This window comes from Periplaneta americana, chromosome 6 (assembly GCF_040183065.1).
Source record: "Periplaneta americana isolate PAMFEO1 chromosome 6, P.americana_PAMFEO1_priV1, whole genome shotgun sequence".
Lineage (NCBI taxonomy): Eukaryota > Metazoa > Arthropoda > Insecta > Blattodea > Blattidae > Periplaneta > Periplaneta americana.
In genome coordinates this window covers 87,871,104-87,891,590 of record NC_091122.1, presented here as the reverse complement: position 1 = coordinate 87,891,590, position 20,487 = coordinate 87,871,104, and the positions used below count along the sequence as shown (strand labels likewise).

General features: G+C 40.6%; 1 protein-coding gene across 6 annotated transcripts in view; it reads right to left on the bottom strand.

The window, feature by feature from the left end:
* Positions 1 to 20,487, bottom strand: part of pros (homeobox protein prospero) — a 333,848-nt gene that overhangs the window by 46,338 nt on the left and 267,023 nt on the right. For 4 of the 6 annotated variants that reach the window (XM_069828355.1, XM_069828357.1, XM_069828358.1 and 1 more), the window contains exons 3-4: positions 8,256 to 11,875; positions 3,530 to 3,692 (exon numbers count right to left, since the gene is read on the bottom strand). In XM_069828355.1, coding sequence (XP_069684456.1) covers positions 3,530 to 3,692; positions 8,256 to 11,685 — 3,593 coding nt within the window. In that variant the 5' untranslated portion in view covers positions 11,686 to 11,875. The remainder of the gene's footprint in view (positions 1 to 3,529; positions 3,693 to 8,255; positions 11,876 to 20,487) is intronic. The other 2 variants (XM_069828359.1, XM_069828360.1) reach the window with 1 other exon arrangement.

Sequence of the window (20,487 nt, the reverse complement as noted above, 5' to 3'; positions counted from 1 at the left end):
ATAGCTGCAATTGCTCGTCTATGCATGCTAATTCTTAGCTTCCCGATTTTGTTAGTTGGGTTGCATAAAAGTATTAGATGTCAAGACTTTCAAAATAAGCCTATAGGCAAGTTCACCTGATTTGAAAAGCATGTAGCTATGTTAAATTTTCTCTCGGTAACTTTTAATTTTCAGAATGGATTTCTTTGAGATTTAATGAAAGTTATTATTCGCTCTCATCAGTTACTTTTGCTTGTGCTCATCGTTATTCTATAATTCGTTTTTATAGTAATTACCAATCAATTTTTTCCAATACGGATCCCAGATTTGATTCCCTGCGAAAAGTGAAGATTTATCTCCTTTCCTTAGATTGAACTAGTGTGTATGCTTCAAGTGTTGGGCTATTTCCTAAGTACTATAAGTATCTTCTTGCTTCACATCGTTGAGCATAGGCCTGCAAGATATCATATACCCACTCCCTTTCAGAGATCGAATTTGGCTCGTGTTGACTTTAAATTGAAAATGCTACTATTTCATTTTACATAGCCTATAATAAAAGCAAAAAGAGACTGTAGATTTATGGAAGTGTTTAATAATAACGAAGTTGATTGTCGAAAGTGATATTCATAGTTTAATAATTTACCTTCAAAGATTAGTTTGTTTTGTCAACATTATATTGTAATAATTTAAATGAAGAAACATTATAATACAATTATTTAACCTCCTTATAGATTATAATAAGAAGCAGTATCAACTTTACTGTTATCTAGCTTCAGTAAAATTGGTTATCGAGAAATTAATCCGAAAATCCTCCAATGGGTTACCTGATATTCGCACTACAATCTTGGATTACACCAAACCTGGGATGAAAATCACATCAGAGTGCATTCTTTGGAACACGAGTTGCGCTCATTACCCCAGAGCTAAGTCGGTGGAATTTCATATTTACAAGTCGGAAGACTCCCTGGTGAGGTGATCAACAGAGATGTATTAAATTTTTTGTCTTATTATTATTATTATTATTGTTATTATTATTACTATTATTATCATCATCAGCGAGAGAAAGAGAGAGAGAGAGAGATTTTTATTCATGTTTTCATACTTAAAAATCTCGCAAAACTAAATTGTCACAATTTCTTTTCTTAAATAAATAAGTAAATAAATAAATAAATAAATAAATAAATAAATAAATAAATAAATACATCCTGAGGTCCCACAAAGGACGCGTACTTAGTCCTTTGTGGGGGATCTAATCTCCACTGATTTGCTTAGAGTCGAACCTGGATTTGCCGAATCCCTAGTTACAGATCGCTTGAACTACAGCGAATGACGCAGTGTTATTACAATGAGAAATTGAAGTTGCTGTCTTATAATAACAGAAGAAACATAGTCGTATGACAAAGAATCACAAATGCGATATTTCGAAGATAAATGTTTAGAGTTTTATTGTGAAAATGCTAACCACAGAGATTCGACTAGTAGCTGCTTCCTAGGAGATCTTAAATTCTGTGAAGAAAGGTTCCACACATAGTTTGTTTTCCCATTTTATAGCATCCCACAAAGGTAACAGCACAGAAACCTATTTAACTCTCAATAATTCAAATGTGAAGCTCCAAGTTCATTTGTCTACACACAAGTTGCTCGAGAAATATTTCAAATGTCTGCTTTTGTGAAACTTAAGTGAATACCTTGAATTAATTAACTCGGAATCTATACGTACTATAATATTATGTTGCTGTAATATCCAGACTATTGATCGAATTATGTATTTAAGGAGGAAGGTTGATAAATGGAAGGACTTATATTGTATGCTTAGTCAAAAAGCGAAGAAGTGCCTTTTGTAGCAGGTAGGCTCGTATAAGACAAAGAATCTTCTGCTACAATACGAGAGATGAAGACTGTCAGGATTGGTAATTTATTAATAATATATAGACTAATTAAGACTCTAGATGGATAATATTGAAAAAATAACCTATATTTTCCTAATGCATTAAAAGTTAATGATATTGTCCTCTCACGTTTCCATTCTGATAAATACGATTGAAATAATTATTACATTCTTCCTCAGTTAGATTTTCAAAGACACGCATCATGTGATAAAACAAAACATAAAACTTGAAAACTTAATGCATAATAATATTTATAAAACAGTTATATTGATCTCATGAAGCACTGATAGTCTGAAAGATATCACATTTTGAATATCGTCGTTGTTCCTGCAATAACTCCTATATGCAAAATATAACATCTTTCAGGAGGAAGGAAAAAAAACATTTATTCATCCTACGGCAGCCGTACATAGTAGATTGTGGATTCTTACATTTTCGAAACAAATAATAGGCCTAGGAGATTTTAGTATTTGCTCTATCACTATTTAAGTTATTTAATAGAGCAAAAATCTGAAAATCGATAAATATGTCACATAGGAGTTATTGCAGGAACAACGACGATATAGAATATCAGCTATTCGAATACAAAATTATCACTGGGTGATACTACTTCTATTCTCTCCTATTCCTTACTTTCCTAAGTGACTTTAAAAATGTTTGTTATTCTTAAAGCAAAAGTTAACGGTGAACTTTTGTTAAGTGAAACTACTAAGTTAGGCCTATATCAGGTACGATGTCCTGCTTAATCTCTTTGATTGCCATCATCAATGTCGAAGACTAGACGTAGCCTACCTGTAGAATCTGTTCCGCTCACACTGCAACTGAAAATTATTCATCTTGCCATCAAAATCTGGCTCTGTCTTTCGAGTTTATCATTCATAGCTTGTTTCATAAACCTATGCTCTTCCGCTGTTAATAATGTTTTATCTTACTAAGTTGCCTTTTCCTGTATTTAATCACACAAGCTGGATTTCCTTGTCTGCGCACATTTCTTTTCATTGCAATAAAATAAGTTTTAATTTTAAATGTAATTCAATGTGGCATTCATTCTCAATAGGTACGTACGCTATTTTCATTTGTATTATGTAATTATAACCTATCTGTAATGTTTATTATAACTCAACTTTATTTTATAAAATAAATTATATGGTAAGTTTGCAGAAAAATTAAAAGCAAATGGTCTAAATAATTTCATTTTTGATGTGTCTTCTTGCTATAACCTACATCTTTGCTGACTACAGTTCAATTTTAAGCCATACACGGAACAGAGAAAATTTTATACAATTTAATAGTGTATCTGTGAGACCTTTTCGTAGCGTCTGATTGTATCCATTAGTTTACTACGTTGATTATTACATCATCAAAATCACCACCGTTGGTGTATTGAAAGGAACTAATGTAACTGAAACTGGAAAACTACTCTCAATATTTCTCCTTCCAGAATGACACATGTTGCTAAAAGTAATATGTGGCACATTTACATGATTCACGTACATTTACATGCAGGTGGTAAATGCAGTCCACCTTTGTATTAAAGAAATAGAAAATATGTGACATAAACATTTCATTAGGTATAAGGAATGAGTGTAAAGGTGCAACACAAAGTGAATTAATAAATTGGATTAAACAAAGTGAGTACTAGCGACATTAATGTTACTCACCTAAAGTTGGAGAACCACTTGACTAGCTGAGCGGTGTTGTTCTTATTGAACTTTATATCGGGGAAGTACATCTTGAGGACGGCTGAACTGGGGTACCGCACCCAGAAGAACATCAGCTTGGCTTTCCTCAGGTGCATCGGGGTGAGGGTTGAGGAGTGGCAACCAGTTAAGGGAAACAAACAAAATAATTGGAGCACTGGTATATAACATCTGTCATCAACACTTCAGTATCAACAAGCAAAGCCATGTAACAATATTACAGCTGAATACTGCCAGCATAAATAAGTTACACATTGTTTCCGAATAACCCATTTGTGCAATATGTAGGCATACTCCTTAATATGCCGAAAATGAAACTATGGAAAATTATGTTAAGCATATTCAATTTTTTTTTAATTTTTAATAATATGTCTCAAGTCTACTTAATTAATGGATTGTATTTTCTTTTTTGCACAAGAATCTCTTTAAAGGATGAAGAAACTGTGTAAGTTATAAGTTACAAATAAAAGTTGAATAAGTTATAGGCCCACAAATTAATTATAAATTTTACTCTAACAATTTAATTTTAATTCTGTAAATATAAGTTGTATGTATGTATGTATGTATGTATGTATGTATGTATGTATGTATGTATGTATGTATGTATGTATGTATGTATGTATGTATGCATGCATGCATGCATGCATGCATGCATTCATGTACAGTATATACGAAACTTTATTACTATGGAGTTACTAATATACCCCTAGATAGCCTTTTACATAGAGTGTGTGGTTGCATAAGCGATTTTGGTAACCACATAAACCTGCCATGCTATAGTCTCTAACACTACTGTACGATCAGAGTCTAACCTTGACGTAAAAACAATGTTCGTGGTTTTGAATCCCAACTTGAGCATGCATGTCTAGCCATTTTTAATGTAACGTTACATTTTTAATGTTGCGATCTGTAGTCGTGTTAAGTCTCACATAACGGGAGTCCAACCATGTGTCCTTGTAATGATAGGTAATAAAAGGCCTTGATAATGGGTAAGTAAACTTATGCTTAGATATACGAGGAATAGATCAATTGCCATAAATATAAAGTCATATTTGCGGAGAGATTCCTTGTGACACATGCAAGTGTAGGAAGGTCAAGTATCTGTTATTTAAATCTCAAGTTCTGGTTTCGATTACGGTCGTCATTGCCCGATAAGGCTTCCGCGTGACCCACACTACACGGAAGAAGGGCGCCGTGAGGATGTGTTCAAACAAAAGGGATTTACAATTGAGCAGGAATCGGAAATAAGAAGCTGTATGACTGCTAACATTGTTAAAAAAACAGCAGACGTTTTCGGTTGACGACATCGACTCAGGCAAGGAGACTGAAGCTGCTTACACGGAAAGCAAACAACGAATCCCCTAAGTAACAAGCCCCACACGAACTCTACGTGTATTCCTTTTCCTAATCTAAATCCTATTCTCTTCTCAAATGGTATCGAGCAAATAAGGCAAGAGACACAGGGTATTAAAAATTACACGTTACTAAATACACAATTTTGTAATGGAAAAGAAAACGTCATGTTGAATATCATGAAGTCATTTGCTGTAACAAAACTCTTAGTATATTCGGCTACAGATCTGAGGTAACCGGGTTTACTATCAGACCTGATGCATGTCCTTGTGCTGTGGTGTGGTTGGCACCGGCCCTCCCCCATGCTGTGCTGAAAACTATATTTTTAAGAGTAAATGTCCAATACTGCTTCAGAATTACAGAAGTGTGATATCAAAACAGGACTAAATGTAAGCCTATATAATGGTAAATGTAAAAAATGAATATGAAGCACTGCACGCACAGCAAAACATGTGTTACGCAAAGAAATATCATGACATGCCCCTATAGGGGTTGAAGTCTTTACATTATAAAGATGTGTCTCTGTGTAAGCCTAGAAGCAACGGAAAAATATGGAAGACATGAAGGTAGAGTTGTCACCATGTTTTAATCTCAGCATTTGAAAGAGGTAATGTGCCATGTGGTCAACTTCGGTCGCAGTTTACCTCCGGAAAAGATCCGATAATAGGCCTACTCAATTTTATATGAGACTGATCGAATTATTTTCTGTCTAAATAGGTATATTAATGAGTAGTGAAATTCCCTGCGTTGGCTTGGCGCAAGACTGCAGCTTAAGGCAACAAAAGACGAGACACGCCTGGTCTCTTACGAAGGAAGTTAATTTTTCACTTGATTATGAGATTCAAACACGGATCCATTTTAACATTAATATGCGCTAAGTAATGACACTATTACACGTAAAAAATGTAATAATACATTCTACTGTATTGACACTTTTATCTTATATTGTATTGTAATAAAAAAGACAGGAAGAAAATTGTAGGGCCTACATGAAACTGAGCATCTCTTTCATAGCCTAATGACTATGAATCTTTAAACCACAAGCAAGATAATGTATGTATATATGAAGCACGTGGAGAATTTTTATCATAGAGGACTAAAAATTATATTCTCAAATAGGTACTGTTTTTAAAGTTTTAGTTCAAAGATTTTATGATCAGTCTGTGACCCACATGCAAAAGGATTTGTGATCACGTGCATTTCTAGTATGTTTGTTGGAGCACAAGCCTATTGCCCACATTCGGGAAAGCAAGGTTTTTACATATTCTGGAGTAAGCAGAGGATACACATTTCTCCGAGTAATAGTGTTGAAAAAATAATACTGATAAAATATAAATAAGTGTAGAAGCAAGGCAGCAATTCCATTTTATCCATTAGTCACGAGGATGTGAGGTTTGTGCCGCGTTCCTGAAAGGGGGGAGAAGACTACGGTCTGCTATAAAGTTGCAAAGTCACGCAAATCTGCCCACGATGATACGACTCGTTCTTCAAGGAAAATCACACTATATAATAACATTTTACTTCGACAGTTATAAAAATCGATTAAACTTTAATGTCGAAAGCTTCTGGGCACATAAATGTGAATAGATAATAGATAAACATCTTAATCGATTCATGCATCTCTTATGAAAGCTCTCATGTTAACAGTAAATTACAGATATGACTTTTGACAATTCTAATTACATTTTCGACTTAATTTTTCTTCATATGTCCAGCCTTAAAATATTTATGAACTACCAGTAGTGAATGCATGAAGAAAGAACATAACTGGGGCTAACAATAGGAACATTTGTCTGGGTTTTGATTTTTATCTAGTAGGCCTAGAGTAATTTTATTGTAATACACTAGACTGACATCTGGTAGGACTCCCGTAACGTAAGATCAACATATTACCAGGACTGTATCTCAAAACAGAAAATTATATTCACAACATATAAACATTCATGCTTTAGGCGAGTTGCTGCGCTCGGTCGTGGGTTCGATTCCCTTTGGAGGTGATTAAACCTGGTTTGGATTTTCCCGAAGTTTTCCTAGACGTAAGACGAATGTCAGGTAATCTATGGCGAATCCTTAACCTCATCTGGCCAAATATCATCTCGCTATCAACAATTTCTAGTAGTTGACACAACAACGTTAAAATCCAACTAAAAAAATAATCCAGGACAACGGCCTCTGTACAGCGTAAGATATAGGCTCAAATGCATGAATTAATCTAAATATTTATTAGCCAATGAGATTAAAGTAGCTATTATATAAATATGAAAAATACAACACTTTGAACAACAAAATTAGATTCATATTAGGACAGATTCTTGTTCTACTTCTTCAATAGTTGTTTTATTTTGTGAGCAAGACAATCTATTTCTTCCGCTTTACACATTGAAATTATTTAGAAATAATATGCAAATTTTAATGAAAATAAATTTTGATACTATTATTCTTATCTGCTCTGAAAGTTTGAACTCTCTGCTCATTCCATGCTCTTTCACAAGAGAATAGTGAAACATTAGATAGGCCTAGATCTTTTCAATTATTGGTCATCTGCTTAGCTTGATACAAGGACATAATGGAAACGCAAAATATAACGGACACAAATCAGTCCCCATGGAAGGAGGATCATTCTCCACTTCTACGCAGGAAATCGAACCCAGGTACACTTAAGCCACAGCGAGAAACAAATGCCACTGAAAACTGATAGTCTACATAAAAATAAACCCCATAAAAAGTAAATAGGATTTAGACCTATATAAAAAGTGAACATGTTTACTTAAAATTACCTAACCGCCTGACAAGATGGAATTTATTATGTTGCTGGAGAACCATACAGGCAGAGGTACAACTAGACAGACTGACAATACGTTGTTTAATCGTGTGTAATTAGCCATCATTAGTTTAAAACTTAGACATCGTGACTGGGAAGGATAGAACGATATTCCCTTAGAAAGAAAAATGGATGAAGATTTTTCTTGAACGGAAGGCAAGTAGTAATAAGGCGCACCGGTCACATTTCTCACGCCGGGCCGCTCGACCTCTGCCGGACGGAGTTCCTTGAATAAGAAACGACCTAATAACAAGAGTGGGAGTCCAAGACCGACTGTACGATGACGGCGAGGTATGAATTCGTAATTCTTTCCTTTCAGAAGTTCAGTCGCCTGCCTATAATCTTTGTTTGTGCATTTGATATGACATCTTTTTTTCCCCCTTGTCTTTCCTGCCTTGTCATGTCATATATCTAACTACATATTAAAGCCCTCGGGATCTTATTTGACGTTTGTCTATTACGCCCACAATATTTTATAGCCTACAGGAGGCAATAGAAATCACTGCAACTTACTCGAGGTCTGTGCATTGGAAAAGGATATTGTTGGTTGAATGCCATCGTAGGGGCCGTCACCCGAGTTGCAGTCCGAGTTGCGGTCGACGCTGTCGGCGCCGCCGCCCATGCCCGAGCCGGCGCGCAGGTGGCCGTAGTCAGGGGAGCCGCCGTGCTGCGCCGCCGCCAGCAGTGCGGGGTGGAGGAGCGTCGGCGGGTGCGGCAGGGGCGGCGAGTCCCGCGGATCCCCGCTGCCCACCCCCATGCCTCCGGGCGGACTCGAGGACGCCATGTGCTGGTGCTGGTGTTGCTGCTGTTGTTGCTGTTGCTGCTGCTGTTGCTGTTGCTGCTGTTGCTGTTGCTGTTGCTGCTGTTGGTGGTGCGCGTTGTAGAACGGGCTGTAGGGCGAGAAGACCTGCGACTCGTGCAGGCTGGGGTTGGGGATGGCCACCGACGTGGGCAGCGACACGGGAAGGATGGGTGGCGGGGGCGGGTGGTAAGGACGTGGCGGCGGCGACTCGGCGCCGCTTCCTCCGCCACCTCCACCTCCGCCGCCTCCTCCACCGCCACCCCCGCTAGTGGAGGCCATGAGGTTGCCGTACTTGTTGCCCGGGGCGCCGTCCTGCATCGCCCCCGCCGCCGCCACAGCCATGCCGTCCTGCGCTAGGATGCGACTGACGGTGCGCGGCGTGATGCGCGTGTCCGTCACCTTGTGGCGCTTCTTCTTGGGCGTGACCACGAGGCTCAATGCCTCGTTCTGCTCAGGCATGCCTTCGCGGCCCTCCGACATGCAGAACGGGTTCATATGTGGACCACCCATGCCACTCATGGACGAGTAGAGGGCTGCCGCCGCCGCAGATGAGTTGACGACATTGCCCGGCGCCTTGGGCGGCTGGAACATGGCCGCGTTAGGTGACGGCCTCACGTGCGGCAGGTTCATGGTGTTGATGTTGTTCTCGGGGTTGTTGTTGGAGTGCGTCATGCCGAGATTTGGAAACGCGTTGCCGTTGATTCGGGGGCCGCCCACGTTGCCGCCCCCGCCGCCGCCGGTCGTGCCCCCCCGGTCGATGACCTTGGTGCGCGGCGACTTGCGGTCTAGTAGCTGCGAGGCCATGAGGAGGTCCTTGTTGAGCTGCTCTGCCGCCGCCGCCGCCACCTCGGACTGCTTGCCGAGGAAGCGGCGCTGCTGCACGAAGCGCGCCACGATGGAGTCGATGAGGTTGGTGAGCGAAGCCGTGATCTCCGTCTTGAGGACGTCGGCCAGCCCTTCCAGGTCAGAGCCCGACACAGGCGCCATGGCGCTCACGTTGTTGCGAAACAGCGAGAAGCGCTCCGAGAAGTCCGTGGACACGGAGGAGCCCTTGGGCATCGGCGGCTGGCCGGGCGGCGGCGGTTGGTGCGGGTGCTGCTGGGGGTGGTTCGCCTGCATCTGGGGTGGGCCTGGCTGCCCACCGCCACCGTGCTGCTGCTGGGTCGGATGCTGCTGGGGCGGCTGCTGTGGCTGCTGCTGTTGCTGCACCTGCTGCTGCTGTTGCTGCACCTGCTGCTGCTGTTGCTGTTGTTGCTGCTGTTGCTGCTGCTGTTGTTGTTGATGTTGGTGCTGCTGCTCCGCCGCCACCGCCGCCGCGACGGCCGCATCCTTGGCCAGTCGCGCCTCGTTCTCCAGGAAGAGCTTGTGGCTGACGCCCAGGTACATAGCTGCCGCGTTGCTGATAGCGTGGTGGTGGTGATGCTGCTGATGATGGTGGTGTTGAAGAGGCGGCTGGGGGTGCGAGTCGTGCTGCGGACCGTGGGGCGGCGGGGGCTGCTGCTGCTGTTGCTGTTGCTGCACCTGCTGCTGCTGTTGTTGCTGCTGCTGTTGCTGCTGCTGCTGCTGCAGGAGCGACAGGCCGCCGTTGAGCGTGGGTAACATGGGGTGCTGATGCGGGGGCGGGTGTGGAGCGTTGGGGTGAGGGTGCAACTTGGCCGACACCAGTTTGGACACGGCGGGCGACATGCCCGGCTGGTTGGCCACGGGCGAGCAGGGCACGACCTCCTTGACGGGCGTGGTGACGGGCGTGGAGGCCGGCTTGTCCGGGATGGGCATGCTGCTGCCGTCCTGCTCCAGGTCGCTCGTCACGTCCTCCGTGTCCTGACAGTCCGACTCCTGCTCCATGCGCGTGCACAGCTGTACGTACTTCTGCTGCATCTCGGCTAGCTGCTCCTGCATGGTACGCAGCTGGTTCTTAAGCGCATTCTTTTCGACGCGCTTCTGGCGCACCTCGGGTGGCTCCAGCTCGTCGTCGTCGTCCAGCAGCAGCCCCAGACCCAGACCCAGCCCGTAGCCCGCCGAGTTGTAGCGCTCGGCGCTGTTGTCGTGCTGCTGCGGGTGATACAGTTTGCGCTTCTTGCAGCCGTTGACGACGGGCAGCGCCGGGCTGGAGCGCATGGACGACACGATGTTCTCGACACGAGCTCGCTTCAACTCCAGCTGCTCCGGCTTGGGCGCCACGGGCGGAGCGCACGGCGACTCCTGCTCCTTGCTGAGGTCGGCGACGCCGGGCGTCTCGGCGTCCGCATCCTCCTTGGGATTTGCCAGCGACTCGGACGCGGGCGACGCCATAGAGGGCTCCGAGTCGGAGGCGCCGCCGCCGTTCATGCTGTTGAGGGCGTCCTCCATGAGCTCGGCCTGTTGCTGCTTGGATACGACGCCCACCTCACTGAGCGCCTCTTCCATTGCCGCCGCGGCGGCGGCTTCGTCCTCGGCGCTGTTCACGTCAGACGTGTCCATGTTCATGTCCCCCCCGTTCACCGCGAGCGGCTTCCCGGTGCCGCCGCCACCCCCCGTCTCGGTGTCACTCGTGTCACCACCACCCGCACTCACTATCCCCCCGTTCTTCAGTTCGTTGTTATTATTGTTGTTTATACTATTGTTGTTGTCGGGCGAGTTAGCCTCGCCTCCGTTCCCACTCACATTCACACCCCGCAACTCCTGCTCTAACGTCAACAAGTCCTTCTTCCGTCCCTGCAAAATGTCTCTCAACATGTGGTGCGCAATGTCATTGGGGGGCGGACTGCCGTCCTCCTCTAGTCCCCTACGGATCACCGACGTCGCGTTCAAACAGTCGAAGTTGGCCTTGCCGTCAGAACTGGCAGAGTCCATGGTCATCATGTTGTCTGGCGCTGTCGCCGCGTCGGCCGCCTGCTTCGCCTGGCGGCCCAGCAGCTCGTTGAGCATCTTGGCGGGCCCGAAGCCCGGCCCGAACAGACCGAAGTGCTGGTGGCTCTGGCTGAAGATTGCGCCGTACAAACCGCCGCTCAGGAACGTCGGTCGCGAACTGAAGTTTGGAATCGACGAGTAGCTATTCCTTGGCTCGCCTGCGTCCACGCGCTGCCTCGTTCGTTTTGCCTTCTTCAACAGTTTATCTCCATACAACCCGAAACATTCGGCTTCCTCTTCTGATGACATCATAAGAAGCGCCTTCTCTTATTGGCCGAGGGTTCTCTCCCCTTGGCTCGTGGTAGGGGCGGTGACGTAGCCAGTGGCAGGCCGAAGGAGGATAGTCCTCCCCTCCCCCGCCGGTGTGACTCCCCTCTTGGCCGCCCCTCTTTTGCTCTCGTATGCTATGGCTACGGTGGCGTTCACTTTCCCATAGCCCAGCCTGCAAGGTGCAAAACAAGAACCAACTGTCAGATGCGTGGCTCGTGCCTCCTGCCGAACACCTGTCCGGCCCCCTCCGCTGTGATGCTGCTCGCTTCACAACCAACACGGGGGCAACAGCCTTCTCGGCTCGTACTGCTATCGTCAATAAAATCTGTACATTATGTTGACATTGTTTTGCGGGTGTACCAATAACTACTGAACTCAAGACAATGAACAGGCATTCACGGAATAAATAAATGGAACTGTACAGAAATCTAGTAATTTACAAGTATCAAAATTTGTAAATTTCTTGTAAATGTGGTCAGCATGTCGCATATCTAGGTTCACGACAATAGGGTCTACAGTAAAAGAACGGACACTTTTTATGATGGAGAAATGTTGGGTTAAAAACTAATTCGGGTGCAGAATTTCAATTAGTTCTGTTCGATCTTTAAAATCAAACGCCCTGCAGAGAGTCGAATCCGTGACCTCTTGCTTCGAAACCATTGACGCTATTACTGAAAACACCAATTACTTATAAGTAGATAGATATACCCACTATAAGTTATTCGAACCGTTCTATTGCTATTTCATGGTTACTTTCTTTGCGAAAAAGAAGTAAATTTTTCCTTTGTTAACGGAAATGCACTCTGGTTCTCCTACCCATGAATATCATTACTGAAAATATCATTTCTCTGGGATAGTGATAAAATTCTGTGTTAAAAGTGGGAATCAAATAGGCCCCTACGCGTCATCCTGTTTCATAATTAAGCCTATTACCTCATCTACTGATCCTAGTGACAAGCAGGTAGGCCTAAATGTCCACTTCTACTAAGGTTTAACGAAAGTCGAACCTATACCAACTATATCACCAGGATTAGTCAGTGATAAGTACGATGGACGTCATAAAGAAATACGATCGTGATAGTCGCATGAAAAGCATAGGCCTATACCGGGTCGGAACTGATAGACCTATTTTCTCAAATAATTTTGCTTCACATAACGGAAAGTTTAATCTTATCTCTTTAATAAATTGGCTTGCCCTGCGCGGAATGTAAATTCTTACATCGACACTCTTCCTGCTATCCAAATATCTCGGGGTGTTATCTTACGAAAAATATAACTCTCCACACGATCAAGGTTCACAAACGTTGATAACATGACTGCAATAATGTTATATTGCTTTGCTAGTTACTTTTACGTCAATCATTTTGATAGATGATGAGGGAAAAATCGCTACCTGGTTGAATGAAGACTCATTAAAATGTCTATTTTCTTACAAGTATTGGCCTAATCACAATATCTGCCTTTCATATCTCTTTGAAGTAGAGTTTTGAATTGTATAGGTCTATATAGATCTAGCCTACTTAATTTAGTTAGTCTATGTCAATCTCTGCATTCTTGTAGGACCTATAGACCTAGTATAGTAAGATTCATTAAGGAAGGTTAAGTCACTAGAAATAAGTTGAGCTATAGGTCTGCCTACTTAAGCCTATTTGAGACAATACAATATGCCTATAGGCCTACATGTAGGTTATGTATTTATTTATATAGGCCTACTATGTAGCCTATTTATCTTGTGTAGAGAGAGAGAGAAAGAAAGAAAGAAAGAGAACTGTTTCAATAAAAGTTGTAGTAATCTGTGACACGTACATATTCGGCTATTACCTATCATTCACGAAAATTTAGCCTGCTATGTACACTGTACTCTTTTTTCCAAAATACTTAAGCTTCAATGGTATTTTTATATTCTGTTACTCAAGATAATTGACTAAACATTCAGCATAGATGCTGTGATTTGTATGGAAATACTGCACTGTTAGGCCTAGGTCTATTTTCTTTAAATGAATGAAAAAAAAAATACGGGAAATTCCAATCGTTTTCCTTTGAATTAAGTTATGTTAGGAATTCATCACTGAGTAATTCATTACTAACTCTTCTCCGTTGCCAAGGCTGATACTTTCAGTTTTATAAACTGCATTTACGTCGTAGGCTATAAGATATAGGTTTAGAATAAAAAAAAAACACAGATTCTATTTCGTTATTATATAAGTTATAGCCATCGCAGAAAGGCTTAGATAGTCCTATATAAAGTGCTTACTAATCTTTATTTCACATTTGTTTCTGAGCTTTTATTGGTTCGTAACGAGAAATTATTAGTAGACTAAGTTAGATTCTTCTCTGGACGCAACCTTTCAATTCCTCTTCTACCTATTTCGAAGTCAGATTTTGGTTCCCGACAGATGTAGACAAATACTGATATTATATAGGCTATAGGCTAAGCCTATAATCTATATAAGCCTACTGTATTATAATTTGTCTCGATATTTCCGTAATAACGGAATTGACTAATTCTTTCCACTTTTAGAAGATGATCAGAAATGTGAGAAGTCATGATTTATTTCGAGATAGCGCACATAATAATAGGAATTACTGTCTCAGGTATTTCGTAATGTTGTACACTCGTAATGTGACAAGTGCTAAAGTGATAAGATCAAGGAAGGAATATTAAAGGAAAACGGATATAGAAATGCTACCAAGAGTTGCGACGGGACTCTTTTTAACTTGCCTATGTACTCTAGTCTCCAGTACTTCCTCATCTGGAGGATCTCTGTTCGAGTAGGCGGAAATTCGCTGCCCTCATCGCAGATATGGGGCCCAACCCGCATCTTAAACCCGGCTTCATCACTTCCGATCACATGATCTCAGAAGATTGTATCACTGATCCTGCCTCTCATGTTCGATTTCCCTTCTCTGCTGCTGTACTGTACATATACTGTAAGGTAACAGATAGACCTAATAGTTTGCTAGAAAAGAAGTAGTGACGGTAATATAGGGAGAGCAATTAAAATATTTCAGCTAGTTAGGATATCCAGTCTCTTACAGGAGAGAAACAAATAAGTTAATTGAAATCTATTTCGCTGCATATTAATAGACCTATATATTCCAACTTCTTTGTTGCATAATAAAACAAAAATTACGATCCAATTTTCCCTCCAAACTGGGCGGATATACATCTGTACAATAATGATATTACTTCTGTGCACACTTAATTGTTACTAGAATTTAATTTTGAAAAATATTACTGGAAGAAATTTCGTGAAGTGTCGTTGCTTGGTCCCTCAGTTGGAAGGATTGTTTCCACAAACCAAAGTATGTCATCCGAAACCATAAATTAAATTTCTGTCTAACAGTAAGCGTTGGCATCTGAAGTCTGATTAGTGTAATATGTAGCTAATCGGCGATGTATGCAATGGAGGGGGAAAGGAACTGGCCACCCATCCTACCCCATTATCGCCTGGCCTAGTAAGTGGTGCCTTGTTGGTATCACTTATAAGCAGACATCGGATTCTAGGGCAAATGCCTATTTTGTTTCTTTAGGAGAAAAGTAAAAATAATTATTAATATTTGTGTTTAATGGAAATTGAAAGGTATTCAAAGAGTTTTATAGTGCCCTAAAATGCCCTAAAACGGTTATTAGAGCCTAATTTGTTAATATTCGCCTAAAAATGCCTAACTCACTGTAAAGTTTCGCATTTTACGCTTACTTTTATAATTTATACATGCATTCACTGCGAAATTTAAGGCATTTAAAAAGTGGAAAGTTTGCTTTACACCGGCCATGAAACCATTGATAAAGGAAACAAAATGTTTTGAATCTCACGACACTCGCAATAGATTTCACCGAATCTAACATGTTTGGAGGCATAAATGCCGACAAAGAACCAACCTTAGTTTTGAAGCAGGCAACAATCACAATATGTGCTGCTACCGATTCAGAGATATACTATACTATAAAAATGACTGTTTTCGGTCTGAAACCGATTAGCTGTACTGCCCTTCAGAGTGTCATAAAATCACAATTTTTGGAGAAAGAGTGTTTTTGAAATATTTATGAAAAGTCATAAAACTGCGAGTTAGTAGGGTAAACCGTTACAAAATATTTAAAAGAATGGCCCTCCTAGTGTTAACACTACCAGGAAATGCAACAATAAGTGGAACTTTGTATTTTTGTCCAATTGAATCTCAATAACAACGGTTCATTTGAATGCTCGTTAACAGTTGCTCTTTCCCTCACCTTATTTGTGTTGAGAAGTTTTGAGCGGTAGGACGTTTTCCTGCGATGTTTAACGCGATAATGCCGAAAAATATAAGTGCAAAATCTACATTGATCCGGCAATGGCTAACAGAATATTCAGAATTCACTTATGATGGAAAAATAATATTCTGCAAGATTTGTAGCAAACAGGTATGTAACAATAGTTGAAATATATAAATTCTATTATTTTTAATGAGTGGGCCTATAATATTTATACATTGACTGAGCTATCCTGAGGTATAATTCTTTTTAAGACCACTACACTTTAACCTTTTAAATTCCGATAGTTAAAGTATTTGCAGGTCATTAAAATTTTGATTGTTCGAACCCACTAACTTTGTGATAGAAATACGGCAATACAACAATTAGGATTTTATTTTAATTCAGTTTACTTTACATTTTTAGATTTCGCAAGAAAAGAAGTGCCACTTAAAGCAGCATGTGCAAGGAGCGGCTCATAAGGCTAAAGCTCAGCAGAAAAATCAACTGCAACAAACTTTACTAACACAGCCTACTTCATCCAATCTCAGCAGCAATTTCTATGCTGATTTAACCAGAGCGTTTGTTGCTGCTAACATTCCCTGGAATGCAATTGAAAATCCGGTTTTAAGACAGTTTTTACAAAAATACTGCAAACAAAATATCCCATCTGAGTCGACCCTAAGAAAAAATTACTTAGACAGAATATACAATGAAACTTTAGCTTCCATTCGGGAGGATATAGGTGATTCTTACATATGGGTCTCTGTGGATGAAACCTCAGATCCTATGAATAGGTATATAGCAAATATGATAGTAGGAAAACTTAGTCCTGATGGACCTTCGATTCCACACCTCGTATGTGTTAAGGAACTTTCGAAAGTGAATAGCCAAGCCATTGCTTATTTTGTAAATAAAGACCTACAGTCTTTATACTCAGGTAATATAGACGATTCTAAACTTCTGTTGTTTTGTACTGATGCTGCCTCATACATGGTTGCTGCAGCTCCACTTCTTAAAACATTTTATCCTAACCTCACGCATGTAACCTGTCTAGCACATGGCCTTCACAGGGTTTCTGAAACAATCCGGAATGAATTTCCTCTTGTCAATTCGTTTATTTCTAACACAAAAAAATGTTTTTGTAAAGCCCCATCCAGGATTTCAATATTCAGAGAGAACTTTCCAGATATCCCACTCCCACCTCAGCCGGTTGTTACACGATGGGGAACCTGGATTCAGTCAGTGGTGCATTATTCTAAGTATTTTAAAGAAGTGGTCACAGTTATTGATAAATTACCTGAAACTGATAGTGCAGCGTGTGTGAAAGCAGTGAAAGATTGTCTGAATGACTCACGAGTGAAAAACGATAATTATTGCCTACATAACATCAAACTTTTCTTTCATACCTGCAAGCATTGAACAATTAGAACGTGAAAAACAATCTCTTTGTAGCCAAATAGCAATAGTAAAGGAAGCTCAAGTGAACATACATTCTGCTTTGGGCGAAACTGGGAAAAAAGTTAAAAATAAGTGGGACAACGTATTAAATAAGAATGTAGGATTTTCATTGTTGGAAAAAGTATCAAGAGTGATATCGGGGGAAAGTGTAAATGTTCCAGTAGGTATTGATGTTTCTATTGTACCTAATTTAAAATTTGCGCCTCTCACATCAGTTTCGGTTGAAAGAAGTTTTTCTGCTTTCAAAATGATTCTCAGTGACAAAAGGCAAAGGTTAACTGTGGAGAATTTAGAAAAAATTCTGGTGGTGTACTGTGCAGATAATTATAATAAAGTCTGAGCATGAAACTGAATTTCAATAACTTAAAATGAGTAATCTTGATATCAATAATCATTATTTCATTAGTTTCAATATATTAAATTTGTGCAGCTCTGTTTATAAATATAATATAGTATTCTTTTTTAATGTTTAAACATACTTTTTTGTGCGTATTTTAGTGTATAACTAAAAATTTCAGTGAAAGAAATAAGTATGATACCTTGATGTGCCTAAAATGCCTATTTTCATTAAAATAGAGCCTAATTTTACAAATTTTGAGCTTATTTTAGGCGCCTAAAACTGCAATTTTTTAGTGCCTAAAAATCCGATGTCTACAGTTATAAGGTTCAGATCTGACTTCGGACAGTTAACTAAACAACAACAAGTAAACGTTGATGATATCTTCTTTGTTTTATGGCGCAAAATGTTTATGTTTGTAGGTTTACTAACAAAAAATGGAATCAAGGCTTCAGAAATGAGAATTTTAAGAATGTTAAGACCAGAAGCGGGATATGATGGAACCGACAGGGAGGAGGCAAAGAAATACAAGAACAGCCATGACATCAGTACAACGAAAATAAAGTTAGGGCTTACGTCATAAGAACAAAAGACGACAGAATCTTTGACAAATACTCGTATTTTGAACAACGCTTCGCAAAGAATAAGGGAAGAGCCACTGCGAAGTAGAAACAGCGGATGAATATAGAACCTGAACAGACATAGGCCTAAAGCATAATCTGTGACGACGACATAACGACGACGATGGTGATGGTGATGATGATGAATTTAATAACGAAGAGGATGGAAAGGAAGAAAGAAGACGAAATTATAGATATTTCTGAGGAATAGAAACATAACGAAAAATATGATGAAGGATGAATAAATATTAGGACAGAAAAAGGAAATCAAAAAGCATGATGATTTCGACAGTGATGTTAATAAAATTAATGAAAATAGGAATACTTATCATACGATAATAATGATAATGGTGACGATGGTGATGAAATAGACCTAATAATAATAATAATAATAATAATAATAATAATAATAATAATAATAATAGACTAATAATAATAATAATAATAGTAATAATAATAATAATAATAATAATAATAATAACGATTAACAGAGGAAAAATACGACGATGAAGAAACTTATGAAACTTAATGACAAAAAATTTTACGAGACCAATCCTATATTGACCGCCATTTAAAAAGATCGTTAAGTCAACAACGAAGCCTATTTACCTATGAATCAAACCAGGAAACCAACAAATGTGGAACACCCTGAGGATGTGGTGAACAGTTAGCTTTGAGGTAACACGGAATGATAGAAACTCGCATTTAATTCAATTTGGGGAGACTATCGGTGCCGCTTAGCCTACACGTCATTTTCTTATGTTAAAATAAATTTATTATGCCGGCTCAACAAAATAGCAAGTTTTATTAATTTTAGCGAAGATTTTTGTAGTCCAAATTGGAACTTTAATAACAGTAAACTCTAATCTCCTTCCGCAAAAAAGCCTAATTTATGCTACATACTTTGAGGCTAATGGCTTGATGTGAGTTGTTTTTGTGTATGAAAGACAGGAATACGATTTCCGGGGCTCAGACATCTCACACACAATAGCAATGATCACCTCTTTTTCCGGTGGGTGTGAACTGAGCCATGCAGGACAGCGTGCTGTATGCCCTCATGTCCTGTCCTGCACCTGTCACCATGACCACGGGATCTCAAGATAAGATTTTCTCCAGTGGAGATCCATATTCCTAACATTCAGCAGACGAATGCGCTTCCTTCTGCCGTCCTCATTTCACCATTGCTCCTTCATTATCCACGTCAAGAATTAAGGCCATTGATCCATTTATGTCCTCACTCTCGTTAAGATTTTGAACCACCGCTAGACATCCACGAGTAGCGGAACTGCCAGGATACAAAATCAGAAACAGTTAAGACCACCGCTTAGAACAACATAGTGCAAGGAACACGAACTCAATTTATGTTGTAGGGAAATAAAAGTCAGTCCGTATGGAAGGGAAATACAGGTTATTTCAAAAGTCAGTTCAAAAATTAAACCGCTATAAATATTATAATATTGAGAAAGGGAAAAAACAAAAACATCATAATGTTGGGCAAACAACGGGGTTTACAAAACATTGGGAAGAGTCGGCCGTTCTCTTGTTCAACGTACAGCATTCTGTCTGCGACATCATGTACAGCATTTTGCAGATAATGTCTTGGAATATTGGCATTTTCTTGCGAGATAGCATCTTTCAGTTGCAGTAGGGTTTTTCGATGTGTCAGGAAAACTCGTTCTTTAAAGTAACCCCATAACCAAAAGTCTGCCGGATTGAAATCTGGAGATCACGGAGGCCACATTGTTGGAAAGTGCCTACTGACGACACGATCGCCAAACATCTGCGTAATTAATTGTTTTGCAGGGATAAAGATGTGGGTGGAGCGCCATCTTGCATGAAGATTATATTTTCCATATCGTGATTCCTCAGTCTAGGGATGACGAAGTTCTGTAACATGCTGTAGTAGCGCTACCCGTTTACTGTAACAGTCTGTCTTATTCCATTATTGTGCACACCTGTGAAGTAACGGTTAGCACGTCTGGCCGGGAAACCAGTGGCCCGGGTTCATTTCTGGTCGGGGCAAGTTACCTGGTTGAGGTTTTTCCGGGGTTTTCCCTCAACCAAATATGAGCAAATGCTGGGTAACGTTCGGTGTTGGACCCCGGACTCATTTCACCGGCATTATCACTATCTCA